Source organism: Fusarium oxysporum, chromosome II (assembly GCF_013085055.1).
Source record: "Fusarium oxysporum Fo47 chromosome II, complete sequence".
Classification (NCBI taxonomy): Eukaryota; Fungi; Ascomycota; class Sordariomycetes; order Hypocreales; family Nectriaceae; genus Fusarium; species Fusarium oxysporum.
Window position 1 is genome coordinate 342827 of NC_072841.1, and position 12766 is coordinate 355592.

At 47.9% G+C, this 12766-nt stretch overlaps 3 protein-coding genes across 3 annotated transcripts; 2 read left to right on the top strand and 1 right to left on the bottom strand.

The window, feature by feature from the left end:
• Window positions 1–255: 255 nt before the first annotated feature.
• On the top strand, window positions 256–907 carry FOBCDRAFT_196148 (uncharacterized protein; the record flags this gene model as incomplete). The annotated part of the gene is made up of 3 exons (XM_059608837.1): window positions 256–306; window positions 383–553; window positions 692–907. The coding sequence occupies 3 exons, from the start codon at window positions 256–258 to the stop codon at window positions 905–907; spliced, it is 438 nt and encodes a 145-aa protein (XP_059464027.1).
• Window positions 908–3947: 3040 nt separating this feature from the next.
• Window positions 3948–10443, top strand: FOBCDRAFT_315004 (uncharacterized protein; the record flags this gene model as incomplete). The annotated part of the gene is made up of 2 exons (XM_031172386.3): window positions 3948–4448; window positions 4504–10443. The coding sequence occupies 2 exons, from the start codon at window positions 3948–3950 to the stop codon at window positions 10276–10278; spliced, it is 6276 nt and encodes a 2091-aa protein (XP_031049171.2). The 3' UTR covers window positions 10279–10443.
• An 858-nt stretch (window positions 10444–11301) lies between these two features.
• FOBCDRAFT_236306 (uncharacterized protein) lies at window positions 11302–11862 on the bottom strand (the record flags this gene model as incomplete). The annotated part of the gene is made up of 3 exons (XM_059610071.1): window positions 11302–11323; window positions 11364–11738; window positions 11807–11862. The coding sequence occupies 3 exons, from the start codon at window positions 11860–11862 to the stop codon at window positions 11302–11304; spliced, it is 453 nt and encodes a 150-aa protein (XP_059464028.1).
• Between the last annotated feature and the right edge of the window lie 904 nt (window positions 11863–12766).

The following is a 12766-nucleotide window of genomic DNA, read 5'->3' on the forward strand; positions in this document are numbered from 1 at the left end:
GTAAGCGAATGCCAAAAGGTTATAAAGACGCTGAAATAGACCTTATTCTTTTGTGCAAGGGTCTCGGCATGTTATTGCCGAGATTTCACAGCGACTAAAACAAGGGTTCTGGCAATCATTGTCGAGTGTCTAATCATGCTTGTTGAAAAAGATGCCTTAGCGCTGTGGCTTGATCAACGTTTCAGCTAGTCTATTTTAAGGTAGATAGATGCTTATCCTTATATATTAAGTTGTTAAAACATACTAGTAGCTGACATGCTGAATGAACCTTCGGCGGAATGCGCGGAATGCGCGGAATTCTTAAAGGTTAGGGTTATGCTATTTGCTTTCCCTGCTAATTCTGTTGCATGCAGCCAAGCTCAAGTCTGATAAATATCTCCAGAGTAAGACTGACTGGACAGTCTTCTGCGGCGAGGTCGTTGTTGGCATTAAGTTGACGTCGGGCGCTATTAGTCTGATCAAGCTACTCTACAAAACTGCCACTCAGGGCTTGGACGATGTCCTTGACGAGTCGGCTGAGGGACCTTCGTCGCTCTTTGACGCCTTTGGCATTGTTTTTGACATGATAGGGTGTTTGATGGCGATTCCTGAACAGAACGATATGCCCGGAGCTGCGTACCGGAATGCATTAAGGACTCTCCCAAGAAGGCGTTAATATCAGTAAAACAAGACTGCTAACCCTGACATTTAGATAAGCGCTATATCCTGCTTCCGAGGCGTCTATCACACATTCGCCTTCTTCGTCAAGGGACAAGGCTCGGCTAAGAAAGTCGTCCTGGTTCTGGATCTCTTGACAGTCTTTGCCAATCTCGGCCTCTCCGTCGCTGTTGGTGTCGAGGAAACAAAGGCGGCGGATTCGCGGAAGGACTATGATAAAGAGGCAACAGAAACAGACTTCATCACTTAGGGGCTCAACACATTGGCAGGTCTTGCTTACTTCACTGCGTTTTTCTTCAAGGCCAACCCAGAGATCTCTTCTGCGAGCGCTGCTTTGATGGTTGGGACTGTGGCGGCGGGGGCTGCGCTTGAGGGTATGGTCTTCAAGTTGCAATACGACAAGACTAAGAAAGTAGCACTACCTGGTCCACCACCATTTTAAGCTATTAGTTCAATAGTTTAGCAGTGCATATAGATAGTAATATATATACTAATTATAAGTCTTAGAACTCAAATTGTGGCTAATCTTATATTTGTTAAGAGAAATCTCTTATGGACTCTTTCTGAACATTAATCACATAACAGCATTACATATCGCCAAATGTGATTAAGTTTGTGCTAAGAACAGGACTACACTGGCGTAGGAGTTAGTCTGCGGTTGCTCTCGTTCGATAGAAACCCAAAGACCGAGCGACTTATCATTTTCTTTTATCGGTTTTCTCATCTGGGCGTTTCACTTCTTCATCGCGCAAGCTCAATGCTCTTTCGACCCGTTTTTCTATTCTCCATGCACCTATGTCGCGCGACCAGACCTTCCTGGAGACTCTCGTTGAGAGAAATATTGTAACTGCTAGTAGAAGACATTTAAGCCCCTGGTCAATGCGACAGGTCGAATCGAAAGACGAAGCCAATTAAACGGTTCGTCATAAGAGAATTCCTCCTGATGGAATGCCAGAATGGCCACTATACTGCACCATCACATTCACATTCAATCCCAAGGTCCATTACTTTTCTCTGCCCAGAAGGTGCCAGGATAGTATGGGATCAGTCATTCGCTCAGGCGTGGAAGACTATGAACGGGGTTCTTGGATGGGATTGGTATGGAGATAAGCTTCTGAGATACCAAGAAGCCTAGAAATGGTCAGAGGCTTTAAGGGATGAGGTGTGTTGGAATAGCTGGCGTGGTGAAGTGTTAGACATACTAAATCCTTTTTTTTTTTTAGAATACTATATTATAAATACTATTCAAGTATATCGATATCAACAGAGAGATAATAATTTAAATTTAGTAAATAACCAGCCCTTTAATATCACATGATGTTGTAAAGTATCATTAGTACTAAATTCTTGTCTGGGCTTCACCAAAGGGTTATTATTCGAAGCAGAGAAGCTTGACTTAGTTCTTGGCTCTGCCGGTTAAATGCCTAACAACGTGCAAGCTCCAGATCAATGCCAAATTCGGCTAATGGATTGGACGCGTTGAAAGCGACGTCATCGACTTCATGGTAGTGGAGAGCTGCGGCGCCAACCGTTGAGGACAAGGTCAGAGCCAACAGGGGCAATCCTAATAGCTTCATTTTAAGGCGAAGTAAAGTCAAGCTATGGACGACGAGCTGCTATCGTGCACCTTTATTTTATTTCTTTGTCTTTTAATTATGCTTTTATATCTCAATTGGTCTTGAAATCCTTCGGGGCTAAGTTTCTGCGGATGAAACATTTAAGACAATCGCACCATTATATATCATAAAGTCAGCAAACACGTGTGTTGAGATTAAATCCGAAGATCGCAATGATGGCGCATGAATCAACCCCTGACTGAAAAGAGGCAAACTTACTGCATGCTTAAATTTTGGCGCGGTAATTCTGAGCTGCCTAAAATCGACGTATTTTCCGACAATCTATCTCCAGCATAGGGTAAGGTCTTTCCCAGATCGCGATACCTATTTTAAGCTTTCGCGTCGTGCATCAGCAACGCCTCTTATCGTAATCCCCGAGTCTAGACTGCAAGCAACGGGTGTAAAGATGAGCGCAGGACAAGGGGGGGCAGGATCCGGGAGTCAGCCACATAGCATGGCTGCACGGTGGTAATTAACTTAGTGATCTATCGGCTGTAATCAGCATGGCTGCATGGCTATTGTTGCCACTTTTCAAGGTCTCTTTCGTCAAGGGCGGGGCTCGGAGCCCGATAGCCTGAGCAGCTGTCAGTATGATCCCGATGAACTGGTCCAACTACTAAGCGAATTTTCCTTAGAATGAATTGTTCATCGGCAAATTGTGGTTCATTCCACTATCTTATGCTGCGGAATATTACTTGCATTACCTGCATCACTTGATCGCAAGTGAGTTTAGTTTATGCATGCATGCAGGAAAAGAGGCCACCGTTCAGTGTTCACGCTCAGAGGGTTTGCTCCTCAGCCAGCCCCTCACCAAGTAACGCAGGTTTCAGCTTCGGTACGGAATGTGGCTAAGTAATTACTTCCCTACAACTCCTTTCGACACGCGAGTTTCGTGGCAAAAATGGTTCGAGGCGAGAAACCTAGATTGGCGATATTGATCCAAAACAGCCAATCATCCCAATGCCGCATCTCAGCCCCAGCCAAAATAGACAAGCGCAACTGTATGTCTCAGCTCTTCAGCCAGCCTCGGAATGTGGTGATTTCCCTTTCGGGACAACCTGTCGCTGAATTGAGTGACGAGGCTTGCATGAGAAATCGGGGAGTTTTGTGGTCTACTAGGCTTCCCGCGTGGACTTCCCGCAATTCTGGGGTTGATCAGCCTAAACTATCCGGCGCCTTAAATGGTAGCGTAACTCTTTATTTACCCTGGCGTTTGCTCAGCTCGCCACAAGGAGGAGCTGGTATGCTGTGTGACATGAGACAGTCGTTCAACGGATGGAGGATTCTCGGCCGCCTTAAATTACTTTTTTGATACGACTATTTCCGTCTAGATTGTGAACGATCGAGCCGAGACCAGCTGTTGCGTGAGAGCACACTCAATAGGGAGCTCAATGGGGAGGGAGGCGTTTGAGGGGTAGCTAGGGAGGTATTTCAGCTGAGTTCAATAGCTCTTGGCTTATCTCAATATTTTAATATCCTATAATCCCATTGATCTTGGCTCGCTCTGCAAACTGCAGGGTTACGTCTCAGCACATCCTTCCACAATTCTTTTGATTGAGAATGTTGGGTTTGCGAAAAACCTTTGACGTCCGACGAAAGCGCAAGAGTTCGTCTTCATCTCTCAAATCAGACGCCCAAGAATCCCCATCCCCCTCCTCCTCACGCAGCACAACAATGGAGTCCGTCCGCCAAGGCATCAAGCAATCGCTTGTCTCCATGGGCAAGGACAAGCACCACAACAATGTCGCTGTCAGCGTCAAAGAGATGGAAGTCTCGGACGGTGAGAGTGAGAGCACAACTGTTGCGTCGAACCAAACTACACATGAAGACGTCGCGTCAAGCACTACTATTACCAAGAGTACTACCATCACTAGACTCGTGGACTATGAGATGTTGACCAAGATTACGAGAACTGTCAAGAAGTTGATAGTCAAGCTTGACGACTACGATGACGAGTTTGTCGATGAGATGGATATCAGGAGTTATCTCCAGTACATCTCTGATGAGCGCCTCATTCACATGCCGAGGCGGGGTAGTGATTGGGATCGTGTTCTCAGCACTGCTCAGTTCTTTGGTCTTCAGATCACTACTTTCGCCAGCAAGATTGATGCCTTTGCATCTGGCGCGCACTCGTCTGCATCAGCAGCTCTGGCCAGTTGCCAAGTCCTTCTCGAGGTTCGCCACCCCTCCATCCGTCATTCTAACAGTGCACTAACTGTCGCCTCTGCAGATCGGACACAATCAAGCCAAAGCCCTCTCCCCAACCTTCGTCGCCCTGTACGAACTCTCCATGCTTCTCTCCACCATCTCCCGCATCCGCGATCTCGAGCGCATGCCCAACCACATCAAAGAAGCAGCAGCCCACATCCTCTGTGAGCTGGTCCACCTCGTCGGCTGCATCGCAAGCTACTACCGCCAAAAGATCAGCAACCTGCGACCGGGCGATAGCATCACCATAAGTTTTGATGCTGCATTTGGCCAGCACATTGACGATATCTGGAAAGCTAAGGATGATCTTTGCGGTCGTGTTTGGCAATGGAGTCTTGGAGTGAAGACTTTCTCCATCAGTCTCAAGTCTGTCCGACAGCGCCTTCAACCCTCCGCTGGACCATCTGTAAGAAACACCCTGTACGATGAAGTCTCGGAGCATCTTGATCGCTCGGAGGGTACTTGTAACTGGATCAATGATCACTTGACCGGTTTCCTCAACAGCAAAGACAAGGCCCTTAACTTTTGGGGAGGCGCTGGTGTCGGTAAGAGTGTTCTCGCTGAGTGGGTTCAAGAGCGACTTGCATGCCCTCTCGACTACAGGTCTTACTCTGTTCTTTCCTACAACTTCCCATGGGACTCTCCCAAAGAAGCTACTTCGCTTGCTTGCGTCAAGAGCTTTGTCTTCCAGCTCCTTGATCGAAGCGTTGGTGACGTTGAGCTTTATGGTCGACTCGTCCAAGCCTTTGAGACCTACTCTAAGACCTCGAATGCTGAAGGTCTTGAGAAGACCCTCTGGGATACACTTCACATTGGCCTACACGCTTCCGAGAGTGTTGGAACTTCTTTCGTCCTCTTGACCGATGGCTGCGACGAGATTACCGGTGGCTCCAAGAGTGCTGTGACTTTCCACAAGACGCTCCAGGGCTGTGTTGCCGACCTCAAGCGCACCCGTATCATCACTTTCTCACGAAAGGTTGACGGCCTCAAGGACGTCAAGAGCTTCCAGATCCATGAGAAGGAAGTCCACGAGGACATCCGATCCCATCTTAAGCAGATACTCTCCAAGTCTCGTCACTATCACAATGTTACTCATGATAATCGCGAGAATTTCATCAACGATCTGGTCGCCAAGTCCAGAGGTAGCTTCCTCTGGGCTTTCTACGCCGGACGTCTCATTTCTCGGGAAAAGACTTGCGATAAATTCCTCGCTGCGGCCAAGAACATCAGCGCTGATGTCAATGAAGTTCTTCGCATTGCTGTTGAGAAGTTAAACATCAAGCAAAATGAGACCATTAAATACATTCTTTCCTTTATGCTCATCACCAACTCTCCCTTCGCCGTCCAAGAGATCTCAGAGCTTCTCTCCACCGATCTCCATAAACGCTGCATGTTGTCTACTGCTTTTAACATCTCCAAGTTTGTCTCAGAGAACTGTAGTGATTTCCTCATCATCCGTGGTGGCCGTCTTCACTTCCGCAATGCTGTCGTCCAGTCATACTTCCGAGGTCTTCTCGGGAAGTCCCTCCTCTCAGAAAAGGAAGCTCACTCGCAGCTGACACTGAGAATGCTTCTCTACGCGCGATTGAACCTTGACTTGGATCAGGAGTTGCTCACTGAGGAGTTGGAAGAATCTGTCGTTGATGTTATCCTTCACAAGCACCACCTCATGGGCTATGTCATGCGCAACTGGGTTATTCACTTCCGATACGCTGGCTTTGTTGATTCCCCCGACAAGATATGTCTTCCCCAGGGCTTCCGCGATTTCTTCCCCGAGTCTGCCATGTTCACTCTGCTTGAGCGATCTTACTGGGGCAGACACCATGTCCACCAAGATACCATTAAGCTCCACGAACTCACTCTTCGTATTCAAGAGTCTTGCTTTGGAGAGAAGCATGCGACAGTTCTTCAGAGTCTCATTGTCCTTGGCCACATCCACGTCAAGTTCTCGACCTCCTCTGATGCCCATGTCTGCGGCGCAAGATACTTCTACCGTGCTGCGAAGTTGGGTGAGATCATTCTGTCCAAGACAAGTGTTCTCGTCGGCGCATGCACGCACTTGTTCTTGACCTGGACTGAGACTATCGTAATCACCGAGCGAACTGAGATCGTGACATGTCGCGAGGAGATGATTCGCGTCTGGATCGAGATCTGCAAGCACAAGCATGGGAGATCCAGTGACGAGGTCATCTGCTGGTATGAGAAGCTTGCCAAGTTCTACATCTGCATCCATGAGGAATGGCGAGCCACCGTCGCTTATAAGGAGCTCTATGAGATTATTGTCATTCGCTATGGCAAGAAATCACCCGAGGCTGGTCGTATTGGTGCTTTCTTTGGTACCCTGGACATTGTCCTCAAGGGCGAACATGCTGAGAAGGGTATCTGTGAGCTTGAAGAGTTCATCTTTGAGACCACGGAAGAGCTCGATGTCCACGACCATCTCTGCATTGCCATGATGATCAAGCTGGCTTGGTCATACCATGCCTGCGGCAAGTTTTACCTCGCTGAGAAACTCTTCATCAGCATCTGGCGTCGCATCTCAATCACTTGTCGTGTTAAGGCTAGCATTGAAGTGCACATTGCCAAGATTCAGATTGCACTGGAGTACTGCAAGTTCTTGCGCAAAATTCATCGCCACGAGGAGGCAACCACCATCCTCATCTGCCTCTGGGCTGAGTACGAGCATCACCATTGTGAGACTGAGACTCTCATCGTCTGGATCCGAGAGCTCGGATCCCTCTGTAAATCCTTTGGCCTTCTTGAGATCACTATCACTATCTTGACCAAGGTCTGGGGTTGGTTCAAGGGCTGCGGCAAGGGTGATGGCGAGGAAGCTCGTAAGACTACCATTCTTATTACTGAGGTTGTTGAGGAAGTCACTGAAACTACTACTACGACCAAGACGACCACGACTACCACTACCGAGGTCACTGAGACGGTCGTCCGAGAGATCTATGAGACCCACTACACTCGCTGCAAGAAGACTGGCTTCGACTATGCCTTCTATAAAGCTACTATGGCTCTCATTGGTATCTACTTTGAGCATCATCGCTGGTCAGAAGCTGAAGTCATCATCAAGCGAACCCTCGAGATCACTTGGAAGGCCATCCTCACCACTGATGTCAGCATCACTCTCTGCGAGCACTCAACCCGCGAATGCGTTCATGTAGCTCGTCGTCTTGCCAAGTGCTACCATCACCAAGGTCACTTCGAGAAGGCCGAGCTCATCTACCTGCGCATCTACCATGCCTGCCTTGCCTCTTGCAAGCTTGAAGATGAGCTCTTGTGCGAGTCACTTACAGTTCTCATTGAGTTCTACGAGGAACATCACAGACACGAGAAGGTAATCCATATCTACATCGAGATTCTGGCCAAGTACAAGAAGCACCTTGGTCACACTCATCACTTGACCATCAAGACTCTATACTGCCTTGCTCATCACTGCAAGCTCATCGGCCACAAGGATGCATATACCTACTACCTCGAGATTGTCACCATTCTCAACAAGGACATCAAGCACTGCCACCACGACGCCTTCGAAGCAGCTCTCTGGCTCTGCCGCCACTACCACAACCGCAGCATGTGGGTCGAACTGCGCACCATCTGCGTTACCATATGGGAGACCCTCTGCCACCACCACTCCGGGCATAAGTGGACAGAGGAGATCATCTGTGAGATCTATGAGAAGTATACTACTCTTCTTGAAGTCCACATCAAGGTTGAGTTCTCTGTCCTATACAAGATTTCGGTCGAGTATAAGGAGGTCATCAAGACTATCTGCGGTGGGGAGTCCCATGCTTACATCTTGGCTTTGATTGCGTTCGCTAAGATGTGCGAGAAGCATGAGAAACACATTCATGAGTCAGTTACGGTGTATGAGGAGGTTATCAAGAGGACTACTACGACGAAGACGACTACTACTACTGTCACTGAGACTACAGTGCACACGGTCAAGAAGCGTCTTTCCAAGTTGTATGTCACTATTATTACCTCTAGTGGCAAGAAGGAGGGCCACGTTCATGTTCCTATCGATCGAGCTATCTCGATCTGCATTGAGACGTATGAACATCTCAAGATCAAATTTGGTTGCTGGCATGAAGATACGCTGGAGCAGCTCAAGTACATCATCACGCTGTATCACAGCTGCAATACCAAGGAGTATTGCTCCAAGATGATCAAGCTGCTTGAGCTTCACATCACTGAGGTCATTACTACTTGCAAGGTCACTACAGTCTTGTTCAAGGTGGCGATTACTCTGGCTTCTATCTACGTTAGCGTCAACCTCATCAAGGAAGGTCATGAGGTTCTTCGCCAGTTGCGACATCTCATCATCTTCAGAGGAAGTATGCCCGGTACCGACATCACGCTGAAGCTCGATTTTCACATCAGCAAACTCGTATTTGTCTTCCTCAGCGCCTTCGAGCAAGGCCTTTGCCCCAAGGACTGCTCAACTACTTACTCTGAGATCATGGCCACCATCATCTTTGAGTCTCTTCTCTACGAGGAATACTCCCGTGTCATCGAGTGCGAGACCGAGCTTGAGCTCATTCTCGAGTGTGGTGCCAAGTTGCGAGGCTTCTGGGTTGAACACAAGCGTTCTCAATTCTTGCTCATCCTGGACAAGAGACTCTTCCAGTTGTTCAAGACCAAGTATGCTTCTTACCTCAAGGATGTGAGCGAGGAGCACCAGCGCGTCTTCTACCTTGCTATTCTATGCGAGCTTGGAAAGGATCGTGGCGCCACTCAGATCGACTTCCCTCTTCTTGCTGTCAAGGCTGGAAACGCCAGAGTCAAGGAGCTTCTCCAAGCCAAGGACTGGCATTGTGCCCAGCATCTTGGTCACTGCATCTTCCACTTCGCCCAGTCCCAGAAGCTGTACCATCTTCACAGCTGTATCCAACATGGCTACAAGCTTGCTGAGTTCTTGGCAGGTATTGATGTGCCGCATCCCCATGATGCCAAGGATGACACGATCCGCACTGCTATGTTGAAGACATCCCGCGAGATCATGGCCGAAGTTCTTGCTGCCTTCAGACAAGAGAACATAGACTACCTGTGCCTGCGCTTTGAGGATATCTCCGGTCTCATTCGTCTTCTCGGTGCCCAACAGAATTGGGATGAACTTGAACGCCTTCTCCATCGTCTCTGGGATGCTCGCGAGAGGATGCAGAAGTGTGGCTGGTCACCTATCACCGTCTTGGATATCGGCAAGATGCTAGTCCATGCCCAATACCTCTGTGAGGACATGAATTGTGCCATCGAGACAGCCGAGTTGATTTGCTACAACTTGCGCCGCAGTCGAGGCCGTCTCGATGTCGAGACCTTGGAGTTCTCCCGCCTTCTTGCAGCCTTGTACGCAGAGGCTGGTCGCAATGCCAGCGCCATGAATATGCACGAATCTGTTCTACGCGAAATGATCTCCTGCAGCAGCAGCAATGAGTTCGGCGAAGCATATCCGGAGCGTCAACGCTTCACTTCCGAAGCACGTATGCATCTAGAGCTTCTCAAGGGATGCCATCATCAAATGCAAAGTTGGACCAAGCCAGTTGAAGAGTTCAAGGATGTTCACTGCCGCTTGAACACTGATCTTGGTCTTGAGTTGCCTACGTTTGAGAAGTGGTGTAGCGGTGCGGTGGACAAGAGTATTGAGGGAGGAGGCAAATATGTTGCTCCGGGGGAGTGGAGGTTGAAGGGGGATGTGAAGACAATTGTTTCTCGCCGGAGAGTTAGCCACGAGAGACCAAAGGGAAGACTGGATGTGCTGCGTACAGCTAGGACTTGGTGGTTGACGGTGTGAATGGTATATGCATAATGGGCGATGATTCTGTAATGATGGTTGCAAACGCTCACATGTCTCTCACTTGAGCTTTCTTTTGTTGGGTCTCGGGGTTTGTCAGTTTTGCAAGGCGGGGTCACTGGATTCATTGTACTAATTACAAATAACTTTCGCACACAAAATGACCAGGTTTCTATTTATATGTTTCTTGGTGAACTGCTACAACTATAAGCAAGGATGATTGTCCGGATTCTCGCTCACCCATTAAGACTTCTATCCATAGCTGAGAGAAAGTTGCCGTAATTGTGTGCCGGCAATCCACTATACAAACAGAGTTCTAATAAACTTGCCAATTGCAGAGCGTTTTCTGCCGCATTGAATTTGAAAGGGAGACAGGTAGCTTCAAAACAAAGACGGCTCTCAATAATGAATACAACTACTTCTCAAGGTAAGGGCGCAACAATTTCATAAATTGCTCAAATTCCTCCTTTGCAAGCCTTTTCCTTGCGTCTTCCTTAGGGCCATTCGAAATATGAGTATGAAGAAAAGCCTTGCTTGTCTCTTTAGTAAGGACAGACTCCGTATTCGTGGGGCCATCGCAAGGAGATGAGGCATTGGCAAAGTCGAAATCCTCATGTTCCTGCTCTTCATTCAGTATCTTAGTTTTGCCCTTCTGAAGCTCATTCTAGAGTTTGGAAAATTCTTTCTTGGAACAATCCAATTCCGCTTTATCAGCCTTAGCTAGGCCAATCCATGGAAGCTCCAGCAGGAGCGGGCCCAAGAGAAATGAATCCCAAGTAATTCCAGTAACGCAAAGCTGTCTGAGGGCCGAGCCTTCTTCACCGCTGTAGGTGCGCCAACAAGTTTGTCGAAAGTTGATCATGGTAGGGATATTCACTTCGACGATTGGCTCGTGAGTGCCGAGCCTGTTATTGCAATCCCCGCCAACTGGTTCACCATCTTTAGTGATATAACCTGTAGTGGCAGGATCAGGCATCAAAAGTGCCGAGACTGCCTTACCAGGATATCGGTCGACATCTCCAATCATTGGATTCCACATTGAGTTCTGGAAAATGTCAACCACATGTCGAAAGTCAGCAGTAGACATGCGATTATAGTTGAACTCAGGGTCCAGATGGTATATGAAGGCTACAATTGGACCGTAGAATCGACCGTCCAACATTCCTCCTAAAGGATGGGCAAGCGCTGTTTCGTTGAAACTCTCCAAGTGACCTTTGATTTCATTTGGAGGCTGCCAAGAAGCAACTCTGATCGCGTGCTTGAGAATCTTGCCCTCAATGGCATAGTATCTAGTAAGGGCGTGAATAACGAGAGCATCTCTGCCGTACTCTGGGTGCCTTTTCTTCTGCTCTTCGTACCGCTCTTTCGTATTTGACTTCCAGCTGTCGATCTCTGGATGCATAACCACAAGCTCATTCTTGTCATTGGCAACCGCCCAGAAGAACAGAGGCCTCGCTTGTCTGCGAGGAAAGAGTATTAATCTAAGTGAGTATCCAAAGAACGCGACTGGCGGGCAAAAGACGCAAACCTTCTGGTGCACTGCCAAATCACCTCTCTGGCAATCTTTCGAGCAGTAATAAGCATCTTTGCATTTTCACATTTCTACACTGTCATTCGATTGCATAAGGTGCATGTGGGCTCATCCGTGCCTGAAAACAGCTTGGTAATGTCGGATCGGCAGTCTGGGCATCTCTCTCTTGCATGGTCCTAGGTCTTGGACAAATTCGGTGTGGCGATCGCGGTTACAGAAGTCCTTTAGAGGCACAGTCATGTATCACAGGGGCATTTTGGCCAGGACTTGTCTGAAAGAGAAGTTTAAGGGATTAAGAAAAGTAAGGCGATGCTTGAGTAAATACCGATAGGGCTGGGAGCCCTTACAGAAGCAAAGAAAACGGAAGGCAACATTCCGAGGCCAGGTTCGCAGGGCGGTGTAATAGCACAGTAACCAACACAGGCAGCTGATAGGCTATTCTGAGCCACAACTGCAAAGACCTCGAAAATTAGTAAAATGTAATCTAAATCTGAGGTCGCAAGGCAACTACATGTAATCCCAGGTCAACAAGATATGTCTAGATAAGGATCCCATTGGATATTTCTCTATCCAAGGCATATGATCCTGTCAAAAGACCAATTGTAACTGCTTTGGTTGAGACATGCATTTGAAAAATCAGCAGAAATTTGCCGCCTCTTGAATCTCAACGTCGTCACCTGCTCGTCTTCTGGCGGAAGAGGTCTATGATCAGATATCAACTTTTCACATCGTCTATCTAGATATTTAGGCCGCGTCTTATGAGGCTGATTATCTAATTGAAACGCCGGGCACAGAGGTCTCTGATCGCACTGATTTCATCTGTTAGCATCTTGATGATAAGACCATCAGTTATCTGTAAATTGACTCACTTTTCAAGCTCTTGTCGGTGATGGCCCTCCTCAGAGAAACTGTAGACACTGAGGTACGTGTCTCCGATAACTGAGAGAATGGCGATTG